We start from the raw sequence: 16,808 nt of genomic DNA, 5'->3' as shown, positions 1-16,808 counted from the left end.
CAAATATTTTTTTTTTAAATAAAGCTAAGTTACACATATTAAAGAAGTCTTGGACAAAAGTCATAGCTTTTCACATTCAGTTCCTGTTTTCTAACTCTACTTCCCTACTTAATCTTTAAGGTCCCTTCCAACCCAAACCATTTTATGATTTTATGATCAAAGTTCTTTTTCCCAGACAACCATACATTTTGGCTTTTTGTTACTTTTGTATGTCTGCCACCATACTTTCTTCTTTCTACCCACTGGTTCTTGGCTCTTGCCTTTCCAGTCACTTGCACCAGCTCTTTATCTAAGACCAGAACCCTTTCCTGCTTACTGGATCACAGTCCCAGTCATCTTAACCAGCCAACTCATATTTTCTTTTCCTGCTCACTGACTGGCCCTAGTTGCTGTTTTCACGTGTAAATGATCTCTTGGGAGGGCTTGAAGGTTATCTTAGAATCCAGCTAGCACATGACCATAAAAGGAGAGTGAAAGATATCCATGTTAATAGTCATGGAACATTTTCCATTCCCACTACAGGTTTAGTACTTGCTCCTTTCTCTGAACAGGATAGCTTCCTTCAGCCATATATCCTAGGCCCTTATATATGGAATAGAATAGACTCTTTGTTCATAGATTAGGTACTAGAACCTAAGAACTTAACTAGATATTAATTTTGCACATGAGAGAAAAGAACTTCATGGCAGAAAAGCATGTTCATTGAAGCAAGAAAAGCACAGGAAATAGAAGAGTCTGAGAGAGAAACAAAAGGACATATTCTCATTCCTCTCCCTTTCTTCCTTTGGAAAAAAATTTAAATATGTACCTCATTGCACTAAACACAGTAAAAAAATTACATAATTGGTTTCTGTAAGTAATGACTGCAGCTGCCTCAGCAACTTAGGAACTTTCCAGTAGAATTTCAACTAGAAGTATAGGAGGCCCACATGAAGACTTCTTTATTACACAAATGATCATATCATGACAACTTAAGATAATCTTTCCTATCAACATAACTTAAAACTTGTCCATAAACTTAAGTTTTTTCCCCAAACAACAAAATGCTGCATATATAACTTCCCACTATGTCCAACTGTAACAATTACCTGAATTCATTTTAGATTAATTCAAGTGATGTAAATTCAACTTGTTTTCACCCAAATAATGATTTAAAATGTCAAAAAATAAAGTTTTTGTTCAATAATTTTCTTTGCTTCTTAAAATACAGTAGCCCATATGATGTCATTAAAAGAATGTGCATTTAACTTCATATGTTAGCAAACATTCTAATTTTGATCAATAATCAACTTACATAGTTCCGTTTGTGTAGACTGTGTCACTTCCCTCCACATACTGAACCTGGGCTGGGTAGACATGCTGTACCTGTTGCACAGTTTGTACTTGCTGTACCTGTAAACAAGAACACCAGAAATATAGGATAGTTTCATAGAATCACAGAATCACTAGGTTGGAAAAGACCTCTAGGATCATCGACTCCAACCATTCCTAACAACTACTAAACCATGTCCCTGAGCACCTCATCTACCCATCTTTTAAATACCTCCAGGGATGGTGACTCAACCACCTCCCTGGGCAGCCTGTTCCAGGGCTCAATGACTCTTTCTGTGAAATTATTTTTTCCTGATGTCCAGCCTGAACCTCCCATGGCAGAGCTTGAGGCCATTCCCCCTTGTCCTGTCCCCTGTCACTTGGGAGAAGAGGCCAGCTCCCTCCTCTCCACAACCTCCTTTCAGGTAGTTGTAGAGAGCAATAAGGTCTCCCCTCAGCCTCCTCTTCTCAAGGATAAACAACCCCAGTTTCCTCAGCCGCTCCTTGCAAGACTTGTTTTCCAGCTCCTTCACCAGCTTCGTTGCTCTTCTCTGGACACGCTCCAGAGCCTCAACATCCATCTTGTAGCGAGGGGCCCAGAACTGAACACAGGATTTGAGGTGCGATCTCACCAGTGCTGAGTACAGGGGCAGAATAACCTCCCTGGACCTGCTGGCCACGCCGTTTCTGATGCAAGCCAAGATGCCATTGGCCTTCTTGGCCACCTGGGCACACTGCTGGCTCATGTTCAGTCGGCTGTCAACCAACACCCCCGGGTCCTTCACTTCCAGGCAGCTTTCTAGCCACTCTTCCCCTAGTCTGTAGCACTGCACAGGGTTGTTGTGCCCCAACACAGGACCCAGTATTTGGCCTTGTTAGACCTCAGGCCATTGGTCTCAGCCCAGCAGTCCGGCCTGTTCATATCCCTTTGAAGAGCCTCCGACACAGCTTAGTGTCGTCCACAAACTTACTTAGGGTGCATTCGGTCCCCTCATCCAGGTCATTGATAAAGACATTGAACAGTGCTGGACCCAGCACTGAGCCCTGGGGGGCACCACTTGTGACTGGCCTCCAGCTGGAGTTAACTCCATTTACCACCACTCTTTGGGCCAGGCCATCCAACCAGTTTTCCTGCCTAGGAGAGGGTGCGCCTGTCCAGGCCAGAGGCAGCCAGTTTCCTAAGCAGAATGCTGTGAGAAACTGTGTCAAAGGCTTTACTGAAGTCCAAGAAGACTACATCCACAGCCTTTCCCTCATCCAGTAAGCGGGTCACCTTGTCATAGAAGGCAATCAGGTTAGTTTGGCAGGACCTGCCTTTCATGAACCCGTGTTGACTGGGCCTGATCACCCGGTTCTCTTGCATGTGCTGTATGATAGCACTCAAGATCACCAGTTCCATGACCTTCCCCGGCACTGAGGTCAGACTGACAGGCCTGGAGTTTCCTGGATCCTCCCTGCAACCCTTCTTGTAGATGGGTATAATCTCAGCCAGCCTCCAGCCAAGTGGAACTTCCCCAGTCAGCCAGGACTGCTGGAAGATGATGGAAAGGGGTTTGGCAAGCACATCCACCAGCTCCTTCGATACCCTCTGGTGGATCCCATCTGGCCCCGTAGACTTTTGAGTGTCTAATTGGCCAAGCAAGTCTCTAACCACTTCCTCTTGGAACATGGGAGCTTTGTTCTGCTCTTCTAGCTCCTGAGGATGTACACACAGAGAACAACTTTCCTTACTATTAAAGACCAAGGCAAAGAAGGCATTAAGTAGCTCAGCCTTGATCCTTTGTCACAGTTCTTCCCTTTGCATCCAATAAGGACTGAATATTCTCCCTGGTCCTCCTTTTACTATTAATGTATTTATAGAAAGATTTTTTATTATCTTTCACCGACTTGGCCAATCTGAGCTCTAGTTGGGCTTTAGCCCTCCTGATTTTTCCTCTGCACGATCTAACTTCCTCCTTGTAGTCCACTCAAGACACCTGTCCCTTCTTCCAAAGTTCATAGACATTCCTCTTTTTTTTTTTGATGTCCACCCACATCTCCCTGCTCAACCAGGCTGGTTTTTTTCCCCAATGGATCATTTTCTGGCACGTGGGGACAGCTTGCTCCTGCGCTGCCAAGATTTCCTTCTTGAAGAGCACCCAGCCCACTTGGGCTCCCTTGCCCTTAAGGAATGTCTCCCATGGGACTTAATCAACCAGCCTTCTGAACAGTCCAAAGTCTGCCTTCTGGAAGTTTAATGTGAGCATTCTGCTAACCCCCCTCCTCACCTAGAACTGAGAATTCTACCATGTCATGATCGCTTTGCACCAGGCGTCCTCCAGCCGTCACATCCCCCACAAGGCCTTCTCTGTTCACAAACAGCAGGTCCAGGAGGGCATTTTCCCTTGTCGGCTCATTCACCGGTTGTGTGAGGAAATTGTCTTCCACGCACTCCAGGAACCTCCTAGACTGCTTCCTCTCTGCTCTATTGTACCTCCAGCAGACATCCGGAAGATTAAAGCCTCCCACAAGGACAAGAGCCAGCGATCTTGAGACTTCTCCCAGCTGTTTATAGAAGAGCTCATCAGCTTCTTCTTCTTGGCTGGGTGGTCTATAACAGACTCCCATAGCAATATCTGCCTTCTTGTGGGCTCCTCTGATTTTTACCCACAGCCGCTCGATCCTGACATCACCATAATCGAGCTCGAGGGAATCAAAGTACTCTCTAACATAGAAGGCCACCCCACCACCTCTCCTACCTTTCCTGTTCCACCTGAAGAGTTTACATCCCACCATAGCAGCACTCCAGTTATACGAGTCGCCCCACCACGTTTCCATGATGGCAACTACATCGTAGTCTCCTTGCCCTACAATAGCTTCCAGTTCCTCCTGTTTATTGCCCATGCTGCATGCATTGGTGTACATGCACTTCAGCTGGGCTGTTATTCCCTCAGCTCTCATAAAGGGAATAGTGTTCATTCCCAAATGACCGTTACTTGGATTATCTAACCCATCAGTGCCAATTACATCTTTTCTGTCACTAGATGTACTTGCCCCCACGTGCTCTGAGTTGATATACTGGAGGTCCTCACCGGTACACCATCCCTCAGGCACTTGAGTGCCACTCCCAGGTTCACTCCTGACTAGCCTGGCTTCATCCCCCTCCCCCTTCACGTCTAGTTTAAAGCTCTGTTAATGAGCCCTGCTAGATTTTTAGTACCCCTAGGAGACAAGCATGCCCCATCTCTGGTAAGGAAGCCTGGAGGTGCATAGGCCAGTCCATGATCAAAAAAACCAAAGTTTTGCTCCTCACACCAGGTTTGGAGCCAGGTATTAATCGACTGATTTTTCTTGATCTCTCCCTCTACGTTCCTTGTTGGAATGGAGGTAAACACTACTTGTGTCCCAGAGCCCTTCACCATTATCCCTAGAGCCTTGAAGTCGCTCTTAATTGCCCTCAGCTTCCTCCTCTGGATGTCATTGTTGCCTATTTGGAACACTAGCAGAGGGTAATAATCTGTGGGTTTTACCAGGGAAGGAAGTTTTCTAGTGATGTCTTTCACTGAGGCCCCAGGCAGGCAGCAGACCTCCTTGTGAAGTGGGTCCGATCTGCACATAGGGATCTCTGTTCCCTTCAGAAGGGAATCCCCCAAGACAATAACTCTTCTTTTTCACAGAGATTGTTTTGATGTTCATTTGAGGATGCTGCAGTCTAGGGGATGTTTCTAGGCTGTGGGAGCCATCCTCCTCATCTGTTTACCTTATAAAAATAAAGACTAGTGCTTCAGTGCATCTAATGGTTTCTAAACAACACACTCAGTCATGGGACATCCCTGTTCTCACAATTACTAAATAACACAGAGTGTAATATTGTGATGCAAGTCTGTAATATGCTAAGTGGAGTACTAACACTGGAGATGCATACCCTTGAGACTATGGGCATTTTCAATGCCAAAGACAGAACTATCTGCAAAGCACAAGAACAAGAACTGCGTGCTTCACACCGAGCTTAGGAACTATATTTAGTAAGGAAGAAAACTTCATTTGGTTATCTATATGCTGCTTTTCTGGATTTTTTTACTCCAGTTTATCTCTATACAATACAAGCCTCTAAATCACAATTTACATGTGCTGTTAACAGGCAACCTTTGACCTGTCAGAGTAGGTCCTAAAAATTCAATGTAATCCTAGAAGAATCTGGTTCTCATGCACGCGATGCATCATCTACAAGAGCTCTTTAAGAACATTTTATTTAGGAGACCTTCATCATCCTCACTACGTTCTATAAAATTCCTACTCCTCATTTTCCACCATTAACTCATATACTTCAAAATGAGATTCTAAACTTCATTGTTGACCTAATATACTGGGTTTGGCTAGGACAGAGTTAAATTTCTTCATAGTAGCCCATATGGGTCTATGTTTTGGATTTGTTCTGGAAATGGTGCTGATAACACAGGGATGTTTTAGTTACTACTGAGCAGTGCTGACACAGAGTCAAGGCCTTTTCTGCTCCTCACACCGTCCTGCCAGCAAGTAGGCTAGGGGTGCACGAGGATTTGGGAGGGGACACAGTTGGGAAAGCTGACCTCAACTGACCAATGGGATACTCCATACCATATGACATCATGATCAGCAGCAAAATTAGGGGCAAATTTGGCAGGGCGGGCACTGCTCAGGGACTGGCTAGGCATCGGTCGTCTGGTGGTGAGCGATTGTTTTCATTTGCATCACTTGTCCTCCTTGGGGTTTATGATTATCTCTTTGTTATTTTTTCCTCTTTTCCTTATAATTTATTATTTTTATTACTACTAGTTTTAATTATTAAACTATTTTTATCTCAACCCACAAGTTTTCTCACTCTTACCCTTCCAATTCTCTTCCTCCATCCTGCTGAGGGGGAGGGAGGGAGTGGCTGTATGGGGCTTAGTTGCTGGCTGGGGTTAAACCACAACATCTAAGGAAAAATTTATATAAAAACCTTAATTCAGAAAAAAACCCAACACATTCCTTTGAATAAGACTGTTCAAGGATGACAGAAAACCAGATGTTTCTGTCAGTCATCGGTCACGTACTCTTTTTGAGATGTAATCTTTTTGATGGTTAAATAGAAAAATCAGCAGTTTGCTGATTTCCCATGCGAACCTTTACATAAACTGACATTGGCCTGCTATCCCTTAACAGCGTTCCTGAACTATAATTTCCCAAATTCAAAAAACACATCTCTTACCATTAAAGGAAGATAAAACTATGCACAGAATTTTGATTTTAGATAAAAGTGTTTGCATTAAAAGTACTAAGAAGGTTAAGAGAAAAATACCAGGGTAAAATAAGTAAGGATTTATGAACCCCACTTAAAATAAAACAATATAATCAAGTGCAGTGCCTTAAAAAAAGTTGGATGTGCAAGGCTTTCTGTTCTCAGAAAAAAAGGTCATCTTAATACATTAATTAGTCTAGAATACTTTTGGAAAGTAGTGCAAGCTGTAATGTTGGTATTTAGATAAATGACCAAAATAAGTTCATGACTGTTTCTCATATGTTAAATCTGTCTTTGCATTAAGCTCCAATTTTGATTAGCAAAAGTGTGCATGTTCAGTTTAATGACACAATTATTTCTGAATGCTCTGGTCATAGTCTATGCCAAATAGGAAGTTTTGTTTTGTGTAACTTTTGATGCATGGATACACTTTCTAAACTCTATTAAACACTTGTTTTTAATGTCACTCTTCAAATTCTTCTGTATTGCATGGCATAAACCATAAGGTCAGTGAGATGAATTTAAAAGCCTTATAAGCTTGCTACCTCATGCTCTAAGAGTGCATGCTAAAACAGGAATGATACATGAATGGAAAATCATATTTGAGGAAACATAAAACTAAGAAAAATTCTGCAGGATATTAAATGGTATTTAATTATGCTCCTCGCTTTTAGGCCTTGCTTTTGCTACTTTTTATTTGCACATGTATCAGTTTCTCCCTTCACCATTTGAGGTGCCAAAAATGACAATTTCTGTGTTGCTTGAAAACACCTGTGAAACCGCTGCCACTACACTAAGAAGGGAATATTAGATTTTCATTAAGGATTTTTTTTAATTCATTTGGAGCACCATATCAGACTTTTATGAAAGCCATAGTTATATTGTCAGTGCGCAAAGAAAAGATTTATTTTCACAGAAAGTAATTTAGTCGTTGAAAAATTATCCCACCCATAACTACAGGAAAGGATTTTTTTAAATAACTTATTTCTTGTGAATTTTTCATCTTCACCTGAAGTAGTCTGCTCCTAAAGCATGTGCTCATAAATTCAAATTTAAGCAAATGTATAATATGTTCATTTAATTGTTCAGAGCAAAACCACTCTTCATCGAAGAGATTGTTTTCATGCCGGCTAGCCTTTTCTTTTCCTACAGTGGAAAAGCACCTCTCTTACCCACATTCTTCATCACATTTCCTAGTAGTATACTAGATTCACATCTTTACTCTTCCTTTTCCTTACCCTACACATTCAATTCCTTTTCTCAATACTTTCATCATCTACTCTTCTTTCCTCTCTCTAAACCAGTATCTCCTTCGTATACTGTCTCAGTCACCGCAGAATCATCTGCATCTGTTTTCACAACATATCCACCACCTCTTCAGTTTACACAAAATATTGCAGAAAACTCGTCTTCCTTGGCCAGCTTGATGCCCTAACATTCCTTTCTGAAACCTTACATGACTTCTACTTTCAAAATAAGACTCAACTGAAAAAATACAACCCAGTGTAATCACAAATTAGTCCAAAATACAGATGAAATATTCAGTGAAACAAAATTATTGGAAATAGCAACACTGAAAGATAAGTAATATCTTATTGAAAATATATGCTGATATAAACTATATCTAGTTATTAAAAGTTTTAAGCAAAGCTTAAAAAGAGTTAACCACACTAAGCCTCCAAGAAAGTTTAACTCCAAGCATCACAGAAGGTTCATTTACAAAGTTAGTGTATTAGAAAGACTTTATCCTAATGGGCCCTGATAAGATGCACCTATGAGTGCTGAGGGAGCTGTCTGATGTCGTTGTGAAGCCACTCTCAATAATCTTTGAATAATCATAATGTTTAGGATAGGTGCCCGAGGACTGGAGGAAAGCAAAAAACACTCCTGTCTTCAAGAAACATGGCCCAGGGATCTACAGGCTGGTCCGCTACACCTCAGTCCCTGGGAAGGTGATGGAGCAACTAATCCAATGAACCATTGCATGGCACATGAATGACAATAATCAGGAGTAGTCATTATGGATTCACCAAGGGAAAGTCATGCTTGACAAGCTTAATAACCTTTTAGAATTAAATAACTGGCCTGGTAGACCAGGGGAGAGCAGTGGATGTGGTCTACCTAGACTTCAGAAAGGCCTTTGACACTGTCTCCTATAAGGTCCTCATAGAGAAGCTGTTGAAATATGGGCTGGATGAGCAGACAGTGAGGTGGACTGAAAACTGGCTGAATGTCCAAGCCCAGAGGGTGGTGATCAAGGGCACAAAGTCTAGTTGGACGAGAGAGTTGGGGCTGTTTAGCCCAGCGTCTCAAGGGGGAATCTCATTATGTGTACGAATACCTGAAGGGAAAGTGCAAAGAAGATGGAGCCAGGGTCTTTTCAGTTGTGCTCAGTTAAAGGACAAGAGGCAATAGGCACAAACTAAAACACAAGAAGTTCCATCTGAACATCAAGAAACACTTTTTCACTGTGTGGGTGACTGAGCACTGGAACAGGTTTCCCAGGGAGGTTGTGGATTTTCCCTCATTTGGAGATATTCAAAAGCCCTCATGACATGTTCTTAGGGAAACAGCTCTAGGTGACCCTGCTTGAGCAGGGGGGATGACCTCCAGTGGTCCCTTCCAACCTCAACCATTCCATGATTCTATAATAAAGATTTAAGTTAAAGAGAGAGATCGATATAAAAGTCCTAATTCATCAAAAGCCTTTCAGTGGCACAAAGTCAAGCTGAAGGCCAGTAACTAGCAGTGAACCCCAGGGGCCAATACCTGGTCCAGTCTCGTTCAACGTATTAATTAATGATCTGGATGATGGGGCAAAGCTAACCTCCAGCCATTTGCTGATGACACCAAACTGGGAGGAGTGACTGATATGCCAGGGGGTCGTGCTGCCATCCAGAGGGACCTCAAAAGGCTTTAGAAATGGACTGAGAGGAACCTCATGAAGTTCAAAAAGGGGGAAGCACCACATACTGCACCTAGGGAAGAATAACCCCATGCACCAGTACAGGCTGGGGGCCAACCAGCTGGAAGGCAGCTTGGCAGAAAAGTACTTGGGGGTCCTGCTACCTGCACTCTGGAGGAAAGTGTTTAAAGGTTAAAGGCATCAATGTAAATGCAACAGAGAAAAGATCAATTTTGAGGCACTGAGGTAGCTCATGTCGGATTACAGCATAAATACACACAGCAATGACCCCCAAAAGACTTTGATAAAACAGTGCTATATTGTCAGGAAGATGCAGAAATGGGCAGTAGAAACCAGGTCCTCCAGAAGAAGCAGAAGGTGGTTTATGACAAAAGGGTACTGACGAAAAACTGTAACAGCTTCCCCTATGGCCTTTCATTATGGGTATGTGCTAGAAGCACCCTTTTTCTGCTATTCTGGAGGGACCTAGCAACTGCTGGAAAAGATATTTTGTAAAAAGTCTTTTGGAGAATGTCATTCAGAGAGATATCAACAGGCCATAGAAATGAGCTGACAGGAACCTCATGTACTTCAACAGGGAGGAGTGCCAAGTCCTGCCCCCGGGGAGGAACGAGCCCGTGCATGCCGGGGAAGCAACCAGCTGGAAAGCAGCTTTGCAGAAAAGGACCTGTGGGTCCTGGTAAACACCAAGTTGAACGTGAGCCAGCAGCGTGCCCTTACCACAAAGAGGGCTACTGGTATACTTGGGCTGCATCAGGCAAAGTATTGCCAGTAGGTCCAGGTAGGTGATCCTTCCCCTTTATTCAGCACCAGTTGAGTACTGTGTACCTGGAGTCCTGTGTCCAGTTCTGGGCTCCCAGCTGGGACTGTTTAGCCTAGACAAGAGAAGGCTTGGGGCAAGGGGAATCTTATCAGCATATATAAATACATGAAGGGAAGGTACATAGAAGATGGAGCCAGGCTCTTTTCAGTGGTGCCTAGTGACAGGACAAGAGACAACGGGCACAAATGGAAACACCAGAGGTTCCATCTGAACATAAGGAAACACTTCTTTACTGTGACAGTGACTGAGCACTGGAACAGGTTACCCAGAGAGATTGTGGAGTCTCCCTCCTTGGAGATATTCAAAAGCCATCTGGACACGGTCCTGGGCAACTGCCTGTAGGTGGCCCTCTTTGAGCAGGAGGTTGGACAAGATGACCTCCAGAGGTCCCTTCCAACCACAACCATTCTGTGATTTCAGCCAATTCTTAACTTAGTAGGGATGTACTTTGAGCGAGTACACAAAGTTAAGCATTTAAATTCATATTAAGTACAATGCTTAAATGTTTTGCTGAAATTTTTGGGGGGTTTGTTGGGTTTTTTTTTTTTTTGAGGGGGGGTTAAAAATAAAACACCAAATTTATTCTGAGATGCATTATAATATAAGTAGAAGTGATATGAATGGAAATATGAGACATTAAAACCGAGTCTGTATACCAGGAAAAATTATTAGTGAAACATGAAGCAGTTAAACAGCATTGCCAAGAAATGCAGAAAAATTAATCACCTTAAATTTTAAAACTAAACTTAACAAAATGCTAGAAATTTTATTTTAGATAAGTGATTCACTAGCACAGAAAAAGACTTAGATAATTTAACAAGTCATTCTCATTTTTAATAGTGCTGATTTTGAAACAACTGTAAAGCCAAATTATGCTGAAAAAGAACATCAGATGTCACCCAGAGGACCTAAAACAGTGACAGTGGAATGGAGGAGAAGTGGAGAGGGAGGTGCTGATCTCGTCTCCCTGATATCCTGTGACAGGATGAGTGGGAATAGTTCAAAGCTGCATCAGGGGAGGTTCAGACTAGATATTAGGAAACATTTCTTTGGGGGGGGGGGGGGGGGGGGGGTGTGGTTGTGATCAATCACCGGAACAGGCTTCCTAGAGTGGTGGTCAATGCCTCAAACCTGTCAGTGTTTAAGAGGTATTTGGACAATGCTTTCGGTCAGCCCTGAAATGGTCAGGCAGTTGGACTAGATGATCATCGTAGGTCCCTTCCAACTGGAACAAATATTTTTTTTTTAAATAAAGCTAAGTTACACATATTAAAGAAGTCTTGGACAAAAGTCATAGCTTTTCACATTCAGTTCCTGTTTTCTAACTCTACTTCCCTACTTAATCTTCCCATGCAGCACTCCCTCTAATGTTGATGCGATTGCATAGGTGATTAATCATGTCACAGAAGTGTGTGCTGAGCTGGCTGCTTCAGAAACCCCTTTAATTCTCTGGCAAATCCAAATTATGCATTACATATAGTTTTACTTCAAATACCTTTCTGCAGTTGGCAAGAACCTGCAGGAAGTTCTGCTTAGAGGTACAAAATTACATTGCTTTTGTATTTTACATCTATATTGCATTTAGTTTAAAAAATTCCATATTCCTTATTGACTTTTCGAAGGAATAAACGTGACTATTCAGTTACTTAAATGAATGTAATTTTTTATGAGATATTGCACACATTTCATAGTAATCTGCTTTTAGAATCATGCATATGTATTTCTGGTGGTTGCCAGATATTCTAGGTCAAGAAATAAACCCTGAAAACTGCATGTCTGCTTATGTAGCTATTTTAGTTACAGCAAAATAAAATTGAATAAAACAGTGTAAAACAGTTGTATTTGCAGCCTTGTACAAAATCAGTTCTTCACTGCATCTGTTGAAATGCATCATTTTGTCTTGTCAGGGATTTTTGTTTTCCCCAAATTAACAGACACCTACCTGTTGCTGAACCGGTACCTGCTGTACTACCTGTGTGGGCACTGCTGCCTGGCCAGCCACAGATGCCTGTAAAGTCACAGTCGAACCTGTGTCCGACCCAGTCTCTGATGTCTGCATCGTGGTCTCTAAATAAAATTAAAATGTAAAATTAAAAGTTCAGCAGAAACTTCTTTGCTTTTTGTCACTTATCCTTATTCGGATCTTAAAAGGAAAATATTCACTCAAAATCCTATCTTGGGATTAGCTAAAGATTTTTTCACATACTATTACATGAGTACATGGATATACTTCATTTATTTTTCCTTTTTTAAAATGCTGCTTTGTACTAAATTATTTTAAAAATCTATTATATATTATTGCTTTGATTAATCTAAGGTCTGCTTAGAGCTTGCAGCACATCAAGAAGAGAATACTATAAACTTTGAACTTAATGTTTTTTCTAACAGTTTACAGTCTGCTTTGCGACAACAAATACACATATCAAGTCAGAAGCCATGTGTACACGAACCTACTTACTGCTTTGAGGTAAAGAACTTTTAGAAAAAAATCCATTCACGGGCCTGATTCTTCTCTAACTACAGTTGCATACATTAGACGCAACTATTGTCAAATTTTGAGAGGAGACTCAAAACCTTATACCATATTAAGACAACACACTTTAAGCCACCTATGTGCACAAACATAATTCTGGAAGCTGCACATATAAATGTTTAGTTTTTAATTAAGCATGCCTTCACAAAAAGACTTGCAATAATCAATGCAATTAAGCTGAACACTGAAAACATTTCATACCAACTCATCACAGTTCTAAAGAACTAAAAGAGTAATTTCTATAGCAATCACAACAGAAGTAAATTACAGCACCTCCAATATTGTCAGCTTTCAGAAAGAACTAACATACACTGAATAAAGTATACTGTAAGAACACAACAGGTAAAATATGCAATGCCAGAAAAAAATTCTCTCTTTGTTTTCTTCCCTGAAACACTTCAAATTCTTATGTATTGAAATATTCATAGTTTCCTATTACCTTACTTGCACTCAAAATATCTTATTTAATAATGTAAATGAACAGAAATTTTTCTCACTTATTTATGTGACTTCAGGAACAACTCATAAAAATCAGAAATAAGTCAAAGACCTCCCATCAGCTTGCAAATTACTACCCATTCTTCAAAGCTGTCTTTTTTCTGATTTACTGAGTTGCACTATAAATTCTTCATATTCAAATGATGATTTAAAGCTCTAGCAGGTGATAGAATGAGGGGTTGAAACCTGAAAAGAAGACCCTGAAAATAATTTTTAAGGTCATGGTGAAAAAATGACTCACGTAAGCTTGCTTTAGCAGAAAGTGTTAATGTAATCACTGGAGTTATATACAGGGATTTTATCCCTATTAAAATACGGAGACACACACTAGAAAAGTACACAAGTTTGCAGCACTGACATTTTTAAGAGGAATATTCAAAATCTAGATAGAGCACAGAAATGGTCCACCAACAAAGGAAAATGCCCTACAAAGAAAACCTATTTAGAGTATCAGAAAGAAGACTGAGGATGACTCATACATACTAGGAATTAAACAATCCCTCAATTTTGCACAGAATCACAGAATCATTTAGGTTGGAAGGGACCTCTTGAGATCATCTAGTCCAATCCTCCTGCTCAAAATAGGGTCACCTAAGGCAAGTTGCTCAGGGTCATGTCCAGTTAGGTTCTTAATATATCCAAGGACAGAGCTCCACAACATTTAGACAACCTGGTGCTGTCCAAGTAGAGAGGAAGGATCTACCTCAACCTCCTAGCAGTGCTCTTCCTAATGCATCCAGGCATACTGTTGGCCTTTTTTGCCATGAGAGTGCATTGCTGGCTCACGTTCAGCTTCTTGTCCACCAGTATACCCATTTCCTTCTCTGCAAAGCTACTTTCTAGCTAGTCAGCCTGTGGACTGTACTGGCACCTGGAGTAAGTCCTCCCCAAACGCAAGACTTTCTGTTTCCACCTGTTAAACTTCATGAGATTCTTCTCTGCCCAGTTCTCCTGCCTGTCGAGGTCTCTCTGAATGGCAGCAAAACATCTGGTATATCAGCCACACCTGCCAGTTTTGTATTATCTGAAAACTTGTTGAGGATGCACTCTGTCCTGTTTTCCAGGTCATTAATGAACAGAAAAAAAGTGTTGGTCCCAGTATAGAATCCTGAGGGACATCATTAGTGACTAGCTTTCAACTGAATTTTGATCCTCTGGACCTGGCCATTCAGTCAGTTCCAGTCCATCTCACCGTCCATTAAACAACATCCACTGTTTTCCCCTTATACACCAAGCTACTTGTCTCACTGTAGAAGGCTTATCAGGCATTCTATTTCTTGGTGCCCAACGTGGGGAGGTGAATTGGGCCAAAACAAACCAATCCAGACCCCTCTGAACCGCTCCAGATCATTTGCCCACCTAACTTGCTCGGATAGCTCATCTGGGAATGCAGGAAAAAAAAAGGCTGTGCTATGAGGCTCAGTGCAGGCAGCAGCTCAGCCAGTAACTTCGGCCAGCTCTGCTGATAAGTTTCACTTGGCAGAGTGGCAGCACTGCAAGCCTGAAGCTCCATTTTTTCAAAGCTTATCAGGATGAGATTTGCAAAGTACAACTAGAAAGTGTTACAGTTTTTTTTCCTTGAGAGCTGAAGGGTTGGAAATTAAAGCGAGCAGCTGGTTTGTGCTGCTTTTGAGAAAATTACTATAAGTGACAGGGCCTGATCGACAGGCCTGAAATAATATGGGTGACCCATGGATGATTCGTATTGCATTGCTATGTGCACTGTTCAGTCTGTAACTTTCTACACTTCTATTATCAGTAGAATTGTGCTGTGCTATTCTTAATACATAAGAGTGTGAGAAAGTATTTTATTATCAATGTGATTGCGCTGTGCTATTCTTGGTGCAAGAAAGGGTGAGAAAGAGAGGCAGTAAGTAGCTGGGGCCAGAGACTCCATGTTTTGGGGGTGATGTAAGTTGTTTGTTCAATGGTATAAAAGCTAAGCCCCTTGCAGCAAGTGGACGCACTTGCAACGTCACAGGTGGATGCATCACATGGCTTCCCAATTGCCTCTCTGAATTCCCACTACGAAAAGGAACCACCCACCCCACCCCCAGCAACTATGGATCTGGATGATGATAAAGCAATTGGTGATGCATCTTCCTTAATCACTGTACTTATTCTCTTATGGCAATGATTAGACATTTTGCCTTTGCAAGCTGTTACTGTTAACTTGTGGTTGATCACTACTAATAATTTGTTTTCTTTCTTGCTGTAATAACTTGAGTAAAACTTGATTTCACTGAGTATTTGAGAATCTGGGCTTTTATGATGATTTTTGCTAAAGGCTCCTCTTTGTGGTAAAACATTTGGCATAGTCGGACAGGTGACGGAATAAAATGCTGGTTTTGTTTAAATCTAAGCAAGAGGATAAATGAGAGGAAGACACCCCTTCTGAGATTCCCAGATGGAAAGACCTCCCATATAGCTCTTTAGCACTTGAGTGGGCTTAAGTGGGAGGACCGTGCAAATATTGGAAAGAACGGTTAAAAAAGGTTTAACCATTATATGTGTTAAAATATATGCAGAAACTACATAATGAAAAAGGAAAGATAGTGTAAGTGTGGTTCTTGTTAACAGCATATCTGAGACAGCACCAACAAAGAGATTGATTGTTGTCAGAATGCACCCACATGGAGCCACAGATGTTTGATTTGTAGAATCAAATCACAATGTTACAGTGTCAGAATAAGTTCCTTGCCAATAAGTTAGACGTTTATCAGACTGTAGCTGAAAGAGCTGCAATATGGGTTGCGCAGTATAAATACAGGAAAAGGAGGGGATGACTATAAATCATAAGAAAGTGCATTCGATGATTATGGGAGCAGATGTGCAGTGGGATCCTGATAGAACATGAACTAAATGATATAATTAAAAGGTTTAGATAGAAGCCAGGGGAATCCCTGCCCTCTTGAATGGTGCGTTTGCATGATCAGGGAGCAGTAAGGGTGAACTTAGATGAAATAGACTATAAGAAATGTTTTAATTCTGAGTTTCAGATTCCTTTATGCAAGGTGCATTCCAAAATGACATTCAGAACACAAATTTATCAGCTTTTGCAGCTCGATGGTATAATACTAAGTATCCCACTGAAAATGATTGGCAAGTGCAAAAATTCTAAACCCAAAGATATAGGGGTAACTCATCCTGTGGCACCTCCTCCTGAAGCTCAACAGGACTCCCTATCTGCGTGCGGTGGGCCCCTGTGGGTGGATCAGATGTTCCAGGGGAAAGGGAGGATTTGGAGTCATATTCTGGCTTATACCCATGGAAAGAGACTAGGAAGATAGTCCAGTGTAATAAATGAGAATGAAATGACAGCCAAGGGCTTCAGATATTTTGAAGAACCTTAGTTGACTCTGGAGCAAAGTTCTCCCTGATATATGGAAAACTTTAGGACATGTCTCTGAATCCTTCCACCTCAAATGTCCATTTAGCCAGCAAACAGGTGAATTTACCTGGGAACTTTGAACAGGAA

At 41.5% G+C, this 16,808-nt stretch overlaps 1 protein-coding gene across 1 annotated transcript in view; it reads right to left on the bottom strand.

Annotated features, from left to right (window-relative positions):
* The window catches only part of LOC128850303 (transcription factor RFX3-like), a 116,604-nt gene extending 104,246 nt beyond the window's left edge, over positions 1-12,358 (bottom strand). The window contains exons 1-2 of the mRNA XM_054053340.1: positions 12,242-12,358; positions 1,295-1,392 (exon numbers count right to left, since the gene is read on the bottom strand). Coding sequence (XP_053909315.1) covers positions 1,295-1,392; positions 12,242-12,358 — 215 coding nt within the window. The remainder of the gene's footprint in view (positions 1-1,294; positions 1,393-12,241) is intronic.
* Between the last annotated feature and the right edge of the window lie 4,450 nt (positions 12,359-16,808).

The sequence above is a fragment of the Cuculus canorus genome, chromosome W, assembly GCF_017976375.1.
Source record: "Cuculus canorus isolate bCucCan1 chromosome W, bCucCan1.pri, whole genome shotgun sequence".
In the NCBI taxonomy this organism is placed as follows: domain Eukaryota; kingdom Metazoa; phylum Chordata; class Aves; order Cuculiformes; family Cuculidae; genus Cuculus; species Cuculus canorus.
The sequence above is the reverse complement of the archived record's forward strand: the minus strand, read 5'-3'. Positions and strand labels throughout refer to the sequence as shown.